Source organism: Pristiophorus japonicus, chromosome 16, assembly GCF_044704955.1.
Source record: "Pristiophorus japonicus isolate sPriJap1 chromosome 16, sPriJap1.hap1, whole genome shotgun sequence".
In the NCBI taxonomy this organism is placed as follows: domain Eukaryota; kingdom Metazoa; phylum Chordata; class Chondrichthyes; family Pristiophoridae; genus Pristiophorus; species Pristiophorus japonicus.
Genome location: NC_091992.1, coordinates 132,917,438 through 132,934,209, shown reverse-complemented (window position 1 = coordinate 132,934,209; position 16,772 = coordinate 132,917,438). Strand labels below are relative to the sequence as shown.

General features: G+C 47.7%; 1 protein-coding gene across 1 annotated transcript in view; it reads left to right on the top strand.

The window, feature by feature from the left end:
* Positions 1-1,148: 1,148 nt before the first annotated feature.
* Positions 1,149-16,772, top strand: part of LOC139226232 (sodium-coupled monocarboxylate transporter 1-like) — a 79,114-nt gene continuing 63,490 nt past the window's right edge. Inside the window, exons 1-3 of the mRNA XM_070856854.1 lie at positions 1,149-1,294; positions 1,782-1,843; positions 15,400-15,539. Coding sequence (XP_070712955.1) covers positions 1,149-1,294; positions 1,782-1,843; positions 15,400-15,539 — 348 coding nt within the window. The remainder of the gene's footprint in view (positions 1,295-1,781; positions 1,844-15,399; positions 15,540-16,772) is intronic.

Sequence of the window (16,772 nt, the reverse complement as noted above, 5' to 3'; positions counted from 1 at the left end):
GTCATCAATGTGAACTTCGACCCTAGCACTGAATTCAGATGAGAAATTTGCCAGTTCTCTCATGCTGAGTCGACCGGCAGGTCAGGTCTGGGGCGTGGCAGATGAAGTATAATGTGGATAAATGTGAGGTTATCCACTTTGGTGGTAAAAACAGAGAGACAGACTATTATCTGAATGGTGACAGATTAGGAAAAGGGGAGGTGCAACGAGACCTGGGTGTCATGGTACATCAGTCATTGAAAGCTGGCATGCAGGTACAGCAGGCGGTTAAGAAAGCAAATGGCATGTTGGCCTTCATAGCGAGGGGATTTGAGTACAGGGGCAGGGAGGTGTTGCTACAGTTGTACAGGGCCTTGGTGAGGCCACACCTGGAGTATTGTGTACAGTTTTGGTCTCCTAACCTGAGGAAGGACATTCTTGCTATTGAGGGAGTGCAGCGAAGGTTCACTAGACTGATTCCCGGGATGGCGGGACTGACCTATCAAGAAAGACTGGATCAACTGGGCTTGTATTCACTGGAGTTCAGAAGAATGAGAGGGGACCTCATAGAAACGTTTAAAATTCTGACGGGTTTAGACAGGTTAGATGCAGGAAGAATGTTCCCAATGTTGGGGAAGTCCAGAACCAGGGGTCACAGTCTGAGGATAAGGGGTAGGCCATTTAGGACCGAGATGAGGAGAAACCTCTTCACCCAGAGAGTGGTGAACCTGTGGAATTCTCTACCACAGAAAGTAGTTGAGGCCAATTCACTAAATATATTCAAAAGGTAGTTAGGTGAAGTCCTTACTACTCGGGGGATCAAGGGGTATGGCGAGAAAGCAGGAAGGGGGTACTGAAGTTTCATGTTCAGCCATGAACTCATTGAATGGCGGTGCAGGCTAGAAGGGCTAAATGGCCTGCTCCTGCACCTATTTTCTATGTTTCTATGTTTGCAATCCCAAGACAGGCTGTTGTTTGACCAGCCTCCAGTGGTTCCTTTAAGGTCCACACAAATTTGTACCATATCTGTACTTTGTGGTAAACCATTATGCTTGCATGCAAGAATTAACCAGTTGGTCATGTGCTTGCTCATTAAACCTTGGACCTTTAACCGATTTTTTACCTCTGATCAGTGCATTTGAGATTTTACCTCAGCAGAAGAAGCAGCTATGTCTGAGAAAAGTGTTTTGCAAGCCTGGGATTATGTCGCTTTTGCTGCTATGCTGGTTATATCTTCTGCAATTGGATTTTACTTTGCTTTTAGACATGAAAGGACAAAGGGAGGAACTGTGGAAGAGTTCCTAATAGGAAGCCGGTAGGTATAAAATTGGCAGGCATAGCAAAATACAGATTGTTCATAGGATTATGTAAAACATAACTTTAATATCAACATTTTTGGACCTGAGAAACAATTAATGTACAGGTTCATGTAATTGCAAAAATATTCCAAGGTTTAATATCAGATCTATGCTGAGTCACCAATATCAGTGGGAGTTGTAGCGTTGGCCTTAGGGTGATCCGAAACAGAGAAGGAAAAAGTTAGCTGAGAGTACAATTCACAATTGTCATTCAGTGGCCTTCTGCTGGGAGTGCCTTGTGTGGATGTTGGAGGAGGACAGGATTAGGCTTAGCTCCAGAGGCAAATAGCCTACCAATTGGCATATCCATGAAGTATGGAACCCATAGATGAGGTAGCAGAACCTGTGCAACAGCACACCCAGCAAGAGTCACCTCTGTCAGGAGATGAGGGAAAGGGAGAGAGTTTAGTGGGAAAATTTGACTACTATTTTTTCTTGTTTCAGACAAATTTCTGCATACCCAATTGCTCTTTCAATGGCTTCCAGTTTTCTGTCTGCTATTACTGGTAAGTGAATTTTATTGCACTCTGCAGAAACATGAGGAAAATAATCAACAAAATATTTAATGAAGAGTTTGACCTTTCCTATGTTCTCCTGGTCAAATGTTGTTAAATTGACAAATTCAAGCCAGTCTATGCATCAGACTCCTTTAATTGTATAGAAATTGTGAACTGTCAGCCGTGTACCTATCAGAAGCAGCTTAAATTTTAAAAAGTGCAGACAGCAACATCATTAGAAAAAGTTTCTTCTTGACTGCTTAAAAATGTTAGTGTATAAATAATACAGTATGGTCAAACTCTTAACAGATGGATGAACAATTAACAGCTTAGCATTTCATCATCATCACCATAGGCAGTCCCTCAAACGAGGATGACTTGCTTCCACGAGAGTTCACAGATGTTTCAATGAAGGACCCGTTGTTCCAGTCCTGAACTCCAGTTGAGCGGGTGGAAGATGCCTGTGTGTGGATTTTTTTAACATGTGGTGACCGTTGCACATCAGCTGATACGTCCTTACTATACAGTATAAATGCACACGAGGCCCATGCTTGAGAGAAGGTCAGTCTGTGACCTGTCCTTTATTCCATAGCACTCAAGTGATGGAAGTGGGTGGAGCTTCCCCTTGTATACCTGAAGGTCCAGGTTAGGAGTGTCTCCCACAAGTTCACCACCTAGTGGTCATTGTTCTCACAGTGTACAACTTAGGTCAGATTATACATGGGTTACAATGCTGGTTGAATACATGACATCACCTCCCCCCCAAAGTCTTATTGGGATCACAGGTTGAGTCTCTCTGGTGGTTTACGCTCTCTTGTAGAGCGCCTGAGTTGGGGCTCCGGTTGTTGGGCGCTATCCGGACTGCCCACAGTGATTGGGCTCTCTTCCCTTTGGTTCCGGTGTTCAGTCGCCTATGGTAGAGTGAACTCTATATTGTGTTCTTCCTCTGCTTCTTCTATGGGGTTGCTGAACCTCCTTTTTGTTTGATCCACGTGTTTGCGGCAGATTTGTCCATTGGTAAGTTTAACTATCAGAATCCTATTTCCCTCTTTGGCAATCACAGTGCCTGCGAGCCATTTGGGCCCTGCAGCGTAGTTGAGGACAAAAACAGGGTCATTTACATCAATACATCGCGCCCTCGCATTCCTGTCATGGTAGTCATATGGTGACTGGCGCCTGCTCTCGACAATTTCTTTCATGGTGGGGTGTATAAGGGATAACCGGGTTTTGAGCGTCCTTTTCATTAGCAGCTCTGCGGGTGGAACCCCTGTGAGCAAGTGTGGTCGGAATCTGTAGGCCAACAGGAAGCGTGATAATCGGCTTTGTAGGGAACCCCCTTGGATTCTGAGCATCCCCTGTTTGATTATCTGCACTGATCGTTCTGCCTGGCCATTTGAGGCAAGCTTGAACGGTGCCGTTCTAACATAGTTAATTCCATTGACTGCCATGAAGTCCTGGAATTCAGTGCTTGTGAAGCACGGGCCATTGTTGCTGACCAAGATGTCCGTTAGACTGTGGACGGCGAACATTGCCCGTAGACGTGGCAGAGGATGTGCTTGAATTTAAAATGTCACACTCGATCCACTTGGAGTAGGCGTCTACTACAACCAAAAACATTTTTCCCATGAAAGGACCTGCGTAGTCCACATGAATGCGTGACCAAGGCTTGACGGGCCATGGCCAGGGGCTAAGGGGGGCTTCCCTGGGCGCATTGCCCAGCTGGGCACACGTGTTGCACCTGCGAACACAAAGTTCCAGATCTGCATCTATCCCTGGCCACCAAACGTGTGACCTGGCAATTGTCTTCATCATGACAATGCCCGGGTGCTCATTGTGGAGTTCTCTGATGAATACCTCTCTGCCCATCTGGGGCATGACTACGCGGTTTCCCCACAGTAGGCAATCGGCCTGAATCGAGAGTTCAACTCTGCACCTGTGAAATGGTTTAAATTCCTCAGGGAATGCCCTGTACGTGGCTGCCCAGTCCCCATTCTGGACACATTTCTTGGCTAGAGATAATAGCGGGTCTCTATTTGTCCAGACTTTAATCTGACGGGCTGTCACGGGTGAGCCTTCGTTTCCGAAAGCTTCAACAGCCATGACCATCTCAGCAGCATGCTCAGTAGCCCCCTCAGTGGTGGCTAGTGGGAGCCTGCTGAGTGCATCGGCACAGTTTTCGGTGCCCGGTCTGTGCCGAATAGTGTAGTTATAGGCGGCTAACGTGAGTGCCCATCTCTGTATGCGGGCTGATGCGTTTGCATTTATGGCCTTGTTGTTGGCCAAAAGGGACGTTAGGGGTTTGTGATCTGTCTCCAGCTCAGATTTCCTGCCAAACAGGTACTGGTGCATCTTTTTTAACGCATATACACATGCAAGCGCCTCCTTTTCTACCATCCCGTAACCCCTTTCTGCCTGGGACAGACTTCTGGAGGCATAAGCTACCGGCTGTAACTGACCCTTGGCATTGACATGCTGCAACACACAACCGACACCATAGGACGACGCATCGCACGTTAACACAAGTTTCTTACATGGGTCATATAGCGTTAACAGATTGTTGGAACATAACAAATTGTGTGCTCTATTAAAAGCCCTTTCCTGGCTGTCCCCCCAGACCCATTCGCGACCTTTGCGTCGGAGCACGTGCAACAGCTCTAGCAGTGTGCTCAATTTGGGAAGAAAGTTAACAAAATAGTTCAGGGGCCCCGGAACGAACGCAACTCCGTCGTGTTACGGGGTCTGGGTGCTCTCTGGATTGCTTCCGTCTTGGACGCAGTAGGGCTGATCCCGTCTGCTGCTATCTTCATCCCCAGGAATTCTACCTCTGGAGCTAGGAAGACGCACTTCGCCTTTTTCAGTCGCAGCCCTACCCGGTCCAGTCTGCGTAGCACCTCCTCCAGGTTGTGGAAGTGTTCTTCAGTAACGTAGCCCGTGATGAGGATGTCGTCCTGAAAAACCACCGTCCCTGGAATCGACTTGAGGAGGCTTTCCATATTTAGTTGGAAGATCACGGCGGCCGAGCGAATCCTGAACGGACATCTGTTGTACTCAAACAACCCCTTGTGTGTCGTGATGGTGGTCAGCTTCTTCGACTCACTCGCCAGCTCCTGGGTCATGTAAGCTGAGGTCAGGTCCAATTTTGAAAAAAGTTTGCCACCGGATAGCGTCGCAAAGAGGTCCTCCGCTCTCGATAGCGGGTACTGGTCTTCGAGTGACACCCGATTGATGGTGGCCTTGTAATCACTACATATCCTGACCGACCCATCCGCCTTGAGCACCGGCACAATCGAGCTCGCCAGGTCACTGAATTCGACTGGCGAGATGATGCCTTCCCTCAGCAGGCAGTCCAATTCGCCTTCTATCTTTTCCCGCATCACGTACGGCACCGCTCTGGCCTTGTGGTGTACTGGCCTGGCGTCCAGGTTTATGTGAATCACTACCTTGGCCCCCATGAAAGTGCCGATGCCGGGTTGAAATAATGAGTCAAATTTGCCTAGGATCTGTGAGCATGATACTCGCTCCACAGAGGAAATTGCATTGACATCGCCCCATTTCCAGTTCATGACAGCAAGCCAACTCCTCTCCAGTAGTGCGGGACCGTCCCCCGGGACAACCCAGAGTGGCAACCTGTTCTCCGAATCTTTGTGGGTCACGACTACCGTGGCGCTGCCTCGCACCGGAATGATCTGCTTTGTATATGTCCGTAGCTGTGCGTCAATCGGCAATAATTTTGGCCTCCTGGCCTTGGACGCTCACAACTTTTTGAACTGTTTGATACCCATCAGGGACTGGCTGGCCCCCGTGTCTAGCTCCATTGATACTGGGATGCCATTGAGGAGCACTTTCATCATTATCGGTGGCGTCCTGGCGTATGAACTGTATACGTGCTCCACATGAACTTGCTGAACTTCAGCTTCCAGCGATTTCCCCCAGTGTTCATTTCTGCAATTTCTGCAGGTATTTTGCTCATCCTTGCAAACTCCGGCTGAGTGTGTGCCTCCACGCCTCCAACATGAGCTGTTGTTGGAAACAAAAGGTCCTTGCCAGTCGATCGTCCCTGACTGCCCCTGTGACTGTCCTTGAGTGTGCCATTAACAGGTGTTGATGGCCCCATTACTGGCCGCATTGTCCCTTGCAATGGCGTGAATCGCCGTTCAGCTTGCCATTGTCTCTGTCGAACTCCCCCTCTGGGTTCGACTACATGTTGGGGCATGCCCGACTGCCCTTGTCTGCCTGGAGAACTGTGTGCTGCTTTAACAATGTTGAATCTCTGTCCCAACCATTCCTTAACACAGTACCTCTCGTCTGTTCTGCTAGTGGCCATGCTCGCGTGGTTTAAATCCCAGTTTCTTGTATCCATTGATACGTCCTTACTATACAGTATAAATGCACACGAGGCCCTGCTTGAGAGGTCAGTCTGTGACCTGTCCTTTATTCCTTAGCACGCAAGTGATGGAAGTGGGTGGAGTTTCCCCTTTTATATCTGAAGGTCAAGGTTAGGAGTGTCTCTCACAAGTTCACCACCTTGTGGTCAGTGTTCTCACAGTGTACAACTTAGGTCAGATTATACATGGGTTACAATGCTGGTTGAATACATGACACCAGCCACCACATGGGCTTGATAGAGCTAGGCCTTTATCCAGTGGCAAGGATTAACCAGGATGACTGGAGACCTACTCTGCTGCATGGACCTAGTGCGCAAACATATCGCAGTGTGGGCAGGTCTGTGCTGCCCCGGGCCCTCGGCTCTTCTGGGCCCTATACCCTCATTCGCCGCACCTCCGCCACAATGTTCCAGGGCCTGATGCTCCAGCTCTATTTATAGCCACGACCTACGGTGGTGTTCTCACACAGGTCTGGGCAGCCCACGATGTATGAAGCTCACCAGCCCACTCCCGGGTCCAATTCCTGCCCTGCGCCAACAATCGACCGTCTCCTGTCCGACATCATCCCGTTTCATCCAACAGCTTAGCATTTAAACAAGTGTCATTGCAACATGAACGACAAATTCCTTCCATTCGTATTCAATGGGCAGGAAATCTAGAGCTATACCTAGGAAAACCAAATATTAACAGAAGTAACAAGGGAATTAAATTCCTCATATTAACAAATTTATCAATAAAGTTGATAGAAGTACAAAATGGGGGTGGGGGGGGGGGGGGGGGTGGCGGTGAATTTCGCCCTAAGTGAATATGGTATGGCTGAATATAGGCCTAGAAATTCGAGGGTTTAGCGCTAGCCACTAAGGCCCGGTCGGAAGAAGAAATGGTGGCCGACTCGCTTCCGCCCATATCCGGCCGGTCCTGTGGCAGCTGCCATTTTGGGTAGGTCGGCAGCGCTGCCATCGCCTGCGCTCGCTGCAGAAATTAAAAGGAGGCAGATTATGACGCTGATGAGCGTGTAATGCTGACTTCACGAACGATCTGCCATTTTGTACATCGCCGCTTCACTTACCGCCCTCTCCTAATCACGTCCAGCTGAGCAAACGTTCAGCAGCAGGAAGAAGCCCCCAGCAGTTGTATTTGAGGCAATCATCATCAACAACTTGGAGCTGACATACTTTTTCAGTTCTTCTGGCTCTGTTTAAGTTTCTACAACTCTTGGAGCTTTCTAAACTTGTTTAAAGTTGTTGAGATCACAGGTTGCTACAAGCGGAGAACGCCTTTCTTCTCATTTAAGGTTTCTGCTCACACCACTTGCTCCCAGTCATGGTCGCTCTACTTGCAGTTCCCCTCACACTCAAGTATCATAGGTAGATGGAGCGGAGGCAGCAAAGAAGAGGGCAAGATGCTCGCAGAGGAAGGAGGAGGAGGGGGGGTCAGGAGAGCTCTCAGCAGGAGCCTTACCCACCCAGGGTCTTCCAAGAGCACTTCTCTTACCTCCACAAGGCAGGAATAGTGAATTGGGAGGCTCTGCTTCATCAAGAAGGTGGTCATAGAACTCTGCCACCTACGGCAACCAGGGCAGGGCGATGACAGCTCTCCCAGTGACCCTCAAGGACACCGTGGTCCTTAATATTTTCGCCACTGGATCTTTCCAATCTGCAGCAGGAAACATAGTTAACATTTCTCAGTTCACTGTCTATCACTGCATCTGGGAGGCCACAGAGGCTCTCTACTCCAGGAGAAGGGATTTCATTGTCTTTCTCTCTGAACAGAGAGAAGCAGAACAAGCACACAGGTGGCTTTGCCAGGATAGTGGGCTTCCTACCGCTCTCACCCCCAGACCAGTGCAGGAAAAAAGTTTGAGACACCACTGGCATTAAACACACTGGCCTAGATATTTGGGAGCACCAACTTATAGGTGCTTGGGAAGGGAAGGTTAATTACCCTGCACCAGAATGGAGGAGTTCAAGGCGCCCAGATATTGGGCCTTGGTCCTCATTGTCATAGATTTTTGATCTGGGTACTTTAACAGGCTACATGTGGGAATGGTTTTGTGTTTGTATTTTGTCTGGGGTTATATTTTTTTTTTCTCAAATGATGGAATTAAATTGTACTAAATTCACTGGGCAAGAAATTGAATAGATTAACACCACCTGTTAGTGCTGGTGAAGGGCACTACTGGGGCGTTAAAGGGTTTTTGGCCGGCCGGAGCAATATTAGCGCCGCTCGCTAACTTGAATAGTGTTTTAGTGGCGGCACAAAAACTTAGCGCCAGGGAATCCTGCGCCAATGAGACCGTGACGTCACTGAGTGTGCAACGTCCCGCTAGTGGCCCGATCACAATATTGATTGTTTTTGCTGCATTTACCGCTTGCCGCTAATCACGCCCACAAATCCAAGTGCTCACAAATGGTATGGGCGCTACCGCGGCGATATATTAGGCAATGAGCAACCGGGTCATTGGGAGCTCAGATTGATTGCTATCTTCGCAGAGATCGTTTTGAATGCTTTCAGATTGTGAACACAGTTGTTTTGTTGCTGGTGTTACAGTTTGCTTATTAGCATTTCTCACCACTTTTGGACCTGCTGCTTTCAGTCGGTCATGGGGGCTGTGCTGACAATGCGCTTTGGCATCTGGCATCTACTTTAAGGCGTCAGCTCCACAGACAGATCATGCCAAATGGGCCCAGAGGCAGGGGGAGGGTCCCCAGATATCGCAACAGGAGGCCTTGCCTTCCCAGGGTTTTCTGGGAGACGTTCTCGTACATTCACCTGTCAGATGTGCAGTGCCTTAGAAGGCTATGCTTTTGCAAGGAGGTGGTCACAGAGTTGTGCCATCTGCTGCACCTTGAGCCTCATATCAGGTGGACCACTTCACTATCGGTGTCAGTTAAGGTCACAATTGCTCTGAATTTCTACACTGGCGGCTCCTTCCAGGCTACGCAGGGAATATAGCAAACATTTCACAGTTCGTAGCTCTGTACAGCAGGGGAAGGGACTACATCTCATGGAGCATGTCCAGGGAGAAGCAGTAGGAACGCACATGTGGATTTGCAAGGATAGCGGGTTTCCCCATGGTTCAGGGTGCCATTGACTGCACCCACATGTCATTGCAGAAACCTTATCATCAGGCAAAGGTGTCCCGTAACTGCAAAGGCTACCACTCTCTGAACGTTGAGTTGGTGTGCAATCACAGGCAGCTCATCCTCGCCATCAATGCCCGCTATTCTGGCAGAACTCATGATTCATTCATCCTGCGACAAACTACTGTCCCAGGACTCTTCCAACCACCACATGGAGCTCGCAGATGGCTGCTCGGGGACAAGGGTTATGCACTCACCACCTGGTTGATGACACCCCTCCACAACCCCAACACTCGTGCTCACCACCAAGAACCTCATTGAACAGATGATCGGGGTGCTAAAACAACGGTTCTGCTGCCTTGACCGCTCTGGTGGAGCCCTGCAGTACTCCCCTGATTGAGTCTCCATTTTCGTTGTTGAGTGCTGCATGTTGCACAACTTGGCCATTGAGAGGGCTAAGCCATTGCCACCAAGGAATGTAGGTCCACCTCAGGAGGAGGAGGATGAGGAGGAGGATGAGGAGGAGGACGAGTAGCAGCAATAGAGGAGGGAGCGTGCCAATGTTGCTTTTGCAAGGGCAGTGCGTCAATGCCTCATTATGCAGAGTTTCCATTAAAGTACATATCACATGGCGATTGGGCTGCACCAACAAAGGGCTATGTGCACAGTGCAGAGCCTATCACCCTGCAAATGGCAAAAGAAAAACAAGACCAAATATGAACTTTAAAATGACCCATTTATTACAACCCCCAATATTACCCTTAAGTACCCGCAACCAACAACAATAAATTTGTCCAAAATCAAAAATAACAAAGCAGAAGCAGCATCAACAAAATGTGTTCAAACAACCATTTGTTATTCACAAATCATAACCCACAACCAGCATCAAGAATATATTTATAAAGTAATCATCTGGCCATGTCGTCAAAAGTGGGTCACTTCCCTTTTTTAGCATATTTCCCTCCCCCCACCCCCCCCGCCCGCCCCACTCACCCTCTCTCCCCGCCCTACTGCTCCTCCTTAATGGGGCCCCAGTGCCTGCAGCTCACTCTGTGACACAGAGATTGCAGATGGCCTTGCAGGGTGCCCTTGACCAACTCTGAGCCTGGAGTGCCTGGCTGCAGATTGCACCACCTCAGGCTGGGCGGCAGTGGTCTCGGATGGCTGGGGTGCAGACAGCGCCAAGTATATTGTCGAAGTGGCAGAGGCAGGAGCCAGAATGTTGTCATCCTGAGAGAGGATAGAACCTTCCATTTCAACCGACACACTGCCACGCCCCCAGGGCAGCGCATCAGCATCCACTGCAATTTGCTGAAGAACAGATTGCTGGCCTGCTGCGGCACCGTGAGATCCCTGTTTGACTGCAGCGAACCCAGAAACGATGGCAGCAGTCACTGCCAGCCTGGCATCAATCGGAGTCTGCATGAGAGCAGACTGAGATTGGATGCCAGCAACCACTGACTCCATTACAGCCGTTGCGTGGCTTCGGCCTGTGCTGAAATAGCTGCTGCCACCTCACCCATGACATGCGGCATGAGGTCTGGGTCCCCACCGCCTCTCTGTGAGTCTACCATCCTTTGCAAGCTGCTAAGAATGGTCTCGAAGGTATGCTGGGAGACACGTGCAATGATGGAGGCGGACTCCTCCAAACTCCTAGCAAGTGCGTTCATGCTCTCGAGCACCCTTGCCATAGCACCCATAAGCCCGTTGACCGTCTGGCCATAGCCTCCACATTGAGGTTCCCATTTGAGTCCTACTGAGCAGAACTCGCGCGTGAACTCGCCCTCCAGGGAGCAGACCCTCGAGCTTCCCTTGCCCCGTCTCGGCGTTGCTGCATGTCACTGGGTCCCGGAGCATCACCCTCATCAAAGCAAAGGAACACTACCTCCTCCACCGACATGGTCTCCCTAGAATCGGGGCAGCTTGCTGAGGTGACTGTGTATGTGCTGGGGTCTCCTGTCCTTCGTCCTTGTCTCCCTCGTCACTCTCAGTGGGAGGTTGAGGGACAGGCTGCTGCTGTCTGGCTCATCATCTGAAAGCAAAAGGCACAAGAGTGTGGTTAAATTCAGGGGAGTGGGGCAGGAAGAGAGCAAAGGAATGGAGGCACTCCACTTTAATGCAAAATGGGAAAGGCTTGTGGTTTGAGGAGGAAGTGGCATGAGGGAAGAGGGAGAGGTGAGGAACATACCAGTAGTGTCCACAAGGGGGTTGGTGTGGCCGCGTGCTGCAATTCCCACAACTTGTGGCCCGATGATCTGCTGGACTCTTTGTTCCAGGTCAGTGAGGGGCCTCAGGTCTGGCTCACTGTCTCCTGTCCTTTCTTGCTCCCGTCTATTATGCACCAGTTTGGCCTGCAAGAGAAAAAATAGCCTTTAAGTGACTGTGCAGCTATGTGGTTGTCACATGTGCATACTGTAGTGGAATATCTGTTAATGTATGCACGTGCTGAGATTTGGATGTGACTTTTAGTAGGTGGCCACATTTTATGTGTGAGTGCTGGGATTTGGTACTTTTTAGAGTATCTACAAATAATTGTCTTGACACTGTGGCATGCAGAGGTTGTGGAAGAATGTACTCACCTTGACCACCCGAGTGAGGTAATTGAACTTCTTGTGGCATTGCATCGCTGTCCTGTCCACCACGCTGCTGGCCGACATATATTGCGCTACCTCCCTCCATAGGCGCCTGTAGGTGGCTGGCAGGAAACATGGAGGCCCGTCGCCTCTCCACCACCTCCACAAGAGCCTGAAGGGCGTCGTCGCTAAAGCGCATTGCATGCAGTCTTTGTCTCTGAGCAGCCATGTTGCTGCTTCAACACCAACAGTAGAGATGGACTAGTGAGTTTAAGGCTGCATGGCACCATTGCCCCTCCCCTTAAAGATCCAGTTGGAGCCAGTATGTCTGAGGGGTCTGGACATGGGCACAGCCGAAATGAATTAGCGTTAAGGGTAGCGCTGTACTTGGCGATATTATCGCCCTAAGAGAAGTGTGCAATGCTTGATTCACCATTCCTATTCCCTCCTAGAGCAGTAAAAATCAATTATCGCCTGGGTTATCATAACTTGAGTTCAGAATTTTGGCAAGCCTCCAGCAATATTAGAAATGAAAGAATCCTCACAGAATAATAGATATTTGGAAGACTCCCATCAATGTGCCTCCTGCATGTTTAATCTGTTACAAAGGAGGCAGAGAAACATCTAACGATGAAAGTGATTGATGGCTGTGGTGATAATTATCAATATAAATTATCCTGTACTCTAAGAGATATTTTGATTCTAGTCCTGTTAGGTCCGTAGAACTATATCCTGTGTGATACAAGCAAGAGTTGATAATGCAATTTGGAATTGGTTAATTGAGAAGAGTAGAGTCAGTGGTCTTGCTGCTCTTTCCTCATACTGTGCTTTTTGTTCTCATGATCATTGGTATTCCTGAAATGTTCAGCTGCCAATTTAAAGATTTGAATTATGAACAGTTTTTTTCTTAAGATAAGTATCTATCCTACTTAATGACTATTAAACTACAACCTTTCTATAACAAACATTCTTACAGTATACAATGTATAATAACAAACCCAAGTTATGTCCCCTAAAATTATTGGGAGTATTAATAGTGAAAGACCACAATAATTAATGATCATTTCATTATCCAATTCAATGTCACTCATGTGCCTGTTAACATGAATTAAACAGTGAAAGTGGAGGGCGATGATACTGAGAAATTATTGCAGGAGATAGAGTGCAGTGAGATTTTGAGGAGTATGTGCAGCATTGACTCACATGTTTCTCTGTATCCAGTGTTCTGCTTGTATGAGCATTTATCGACACCCTTCAATATCACCAGGAGAATGTAGAAGGAGGGCAGTATTAATAAATTACAGGTGGCCTATCCAAACTGAAAATGCAACTCAGTAAAAATAGTGAATAACAATCATGAGATTTGTGTTAAACAACATTTGGGGAGGGGGTGATTTTCCACAGGGGTTTCCTGATCTTCCACCGTAACTTCAGCAAAAGGCCAGGTCAACTCCTGGAAAACAGTGCAAGGTCATCGACCCGAAACATTAACTCTGTTTCTCTCTCCACAGATGCTGCCTGACCCGCTGAGATTTCCAGCATTTTCTGTTTTTATTTCAGATTCCAGCATCTGCAGTATTTTGCTTTTGCAAACAATGGTTACGTCGTTTGTCTGGTGTTTCCATGGCTCTTCCATCAAAGTTACGGTGGGCAATTGGAAGAAACCCCTGTGGAAATTCACCCCATGATATTCCGCAATTCACAGCCGTTGTGAACCGGTGAACAGCTAGCCGTCACATTGTGTGATCGACCAGACTCAAACCAAAAATGTAAATACAAACAAACAGTTGGAGAGACCTTTCCAGCTGATCAGATACGCCCTAGACCCATGCATGGTGGATTTCGCTAGATACTTCTGTGAATGCGAATGTTTTATTATATTTTGAGGGGCTGAAATAGCCCCTCTCTTTAAGGCCTGTTAGTAGCCGCTGACTTTTCGTGGAATGGTCGCTGCTAGCCCAATTGCCATCCCGAGTTTTCCCGGCGATGCCCCGATCCCCCCGCCCTACTGCTCCGCTGCTGCCGATCCGTGGTAAACACGTCATCACAGTGCGCGGCGCCAATGTTCCCCCCCAATAGCAACATTCCCCTCGGAAAATCTTCGGCCCGCCCGGCGGTGCCAAAATCTGCTTTTTCCCGGTGGCCCAGTGAGGCTGTGGCCTTCTGCAATGGCAGTACGGCTTCCCTTAAAGGGGAGGATGCACTGCCGCTGCTGCCATGTTTTTTTGTCAGCCGACTGCCATGTCAGCCCGCCAGTTATGCCCCCAGGTTCGGTCGGGCTGCCAACAGGCAGTCTGGCACCCACGCTTGGGTGCCAGGCCGCTGGTCCAGCCAAAATCCTTCCTGATGGCCCAGTGGGCCAACGTTTAATAATCACGTAGGGTCTCCACTTTAAGTGAAGGGGAGAACCGTGGTGATGTGGCGCCGTGATGACATCATCGCGGCGGTCACTCCAAACCGCCCCCAACTTCCGCCTCTCAAGTGTTGCCACTGCCGCGTATCTGTCCCTCAAGTGTTGTCACGCCCCCATTAACAGCGACTTCCGAATCCAGGGAAAAATAAACAACAAAGAGCCAAATGTTGCTCAGGAGGCGACCTAAACCGAAGCTGCGGTAAAAACCATTGAAACGGGATGGGAGGGCTCCGTTTTGGGCGGGGGGCCATTTCTACCTACCCCGAGTGTTAAATTTAGCGAGATTCCCTGAACAATCATAATTTGACAATGGTTGAATTAGATGACCAGATTGATCTAGACTGAAGCCAGAAGTCTGAAGATGGAGCATGCAAGTGGAACTGAATGGCTGAACAAGGCATATAATGTTTAAAATTTTAATTAAAATCCTTTTTGTTAAAAAATTGATTACAATGAACCCTAAAATAAGTTAAATTAACTTTATACTGCTTACTACACTTGTACTTATCTCTTTGTCCAGTGTCTGATTTTTATGAGCATTTACAGACATCCCCCCAGTATCACCAGGAGAATGTTCCATGATGTGGGTTGCTCAGAGTTTGGCCACAATATCACAATCATGGTCAATGTGCGCAATAATTCAGTAAAACAAACTCTTCGCCCCAACAAGTTTGTTGTAAGAAGGTTAATGTGTACTAATCTGCCAACAGTTACATTCTGGAATGATCTCTTCAACTCCCTACTACTCCTGTGCATCTCCAACTTCTCATTTAGGACCCTCTCTAAAACCCACCTCTTTGACATATCTTTTGGTCACCCCTCCAAATCTTTTCTTCTTTGACTGCTATCCATTTTTTCCTTACATCTCTGAAGCACCGTGGGATGTTTTTCTGCATTAAAGGTGTTGTATAAATGCATGCTGTTATTGCTTGCTTGTGTTTAGATATTTGTGTGTGCCTGCGTGATCATGCTCATATTATATAATTATGTGTACATTATCATACTAGAATTTTTACGTAAGTTAGGTAAAAGCTTCTTTAGATGTACACTATTATCCATAGAAGTCTTTTCTATTAGATTACTCATTAACCATTTGAAATTGTTGTTACAGTGATTGGAGGTCCTGTAGAAGTGTACCTGTATGGAATAATGGTTCTGATGTACAACCTCGCCTGCTTATTTACAATGATAATCACTTGTCTGATCTACATCCCTCTCTTCTACAGATTAAACATAATTAGCACGTACGAGGTAATTTATTTTTCATTCCCCTCCTATTTCACTGTTACCAAGTATTTTCTTTCAGTAGCAGTCATTTATCAGAGGTCAGGGAGGGACAAATTTTGAAGACGAATGTATCATGGCAATTTCCAGGAGTGGAAGTCCTTCATATTGAGGTAATTGAGGAGGCTTTCTGTAGAAGCTTGCAACCTAACTTGAGCGCCATTAATTGCACCCTGTATCTTTGGGGAAGCCAGCAACCCCGTAAAAGTGGATGTCACTACCTTGCTGCTGCACTGTTGTGATGCCAAAGGTGATGAATTTCCCAGCTCTCCTGTAAATTGCACCGATCACTTGATGAATGTACGCCCATACTGCAGACTGGCTGATATTACATAAATCCCCACTGGCTGCCTTAAATGAGCTGTTGCCATAAAAGTTGAGGGCAGTGGTGATCTACATAGCCACAGAGAGAGAGCCATGTGGGCAGATGACAATGGCCGCAGGTCCTAATGCAGTAGGTGATAGATATGTCCTATTGTCTCTTTGGTGAAGCACACAATTCTTATACATTTCTCTTCACTAATGCCCTCATATGTGTTGTGTTGTCTGTTTGTTCTATGGGAGTGGGGGGGAATATCTGTGGTTTGCATCCTCCTTAAATGCTGCCTAACTTTTCTTTGCTACATGCTGTACTGCTTCTCCTCATCCTCCATGACAATGGGATACAAAAGTATGCCCTAGGGAACTCCTGAGAAGCCTTCAATGTGTGTGGTGTGGATGGGGGTGGGGGTTAAATCTCCCAGTGGTGTCACGCTATGAGAAACAGTGAAAAGCAAGTCCAGGTCTAGGTAGGCAGAATGGTACAACTGAACTGCCTAGATTTTTCAATATTTTAATGGACTAGGCACTGTAGTCACTGTGATTTCCATAGGAAACTGAGGCATCCATGTTGCAGCGTGTGCGATTGCATTGAAACAATTCTCTGCTCTCCAAAGACCAAGGATTCAATAGAGAATCTCTCATCTAGTCACAACATTGCTGACAACTAGGTAATTTTTGTATAAACACTTTTTGAGGTTAGTTGAGAATCAACTCCATTCTTGCTGTATAATTTGTAGGGATAATTTTTAGTCAATTCTGACTGGCTTTCAAAGACTTCAACCTCATCAAACACCAGAAAATAGAACAGAACAGGAAAAGCAATGCAGAGGAAACCTGCAATTTGAATCCACCATCCTTAACGATTGTCCAACACACCAA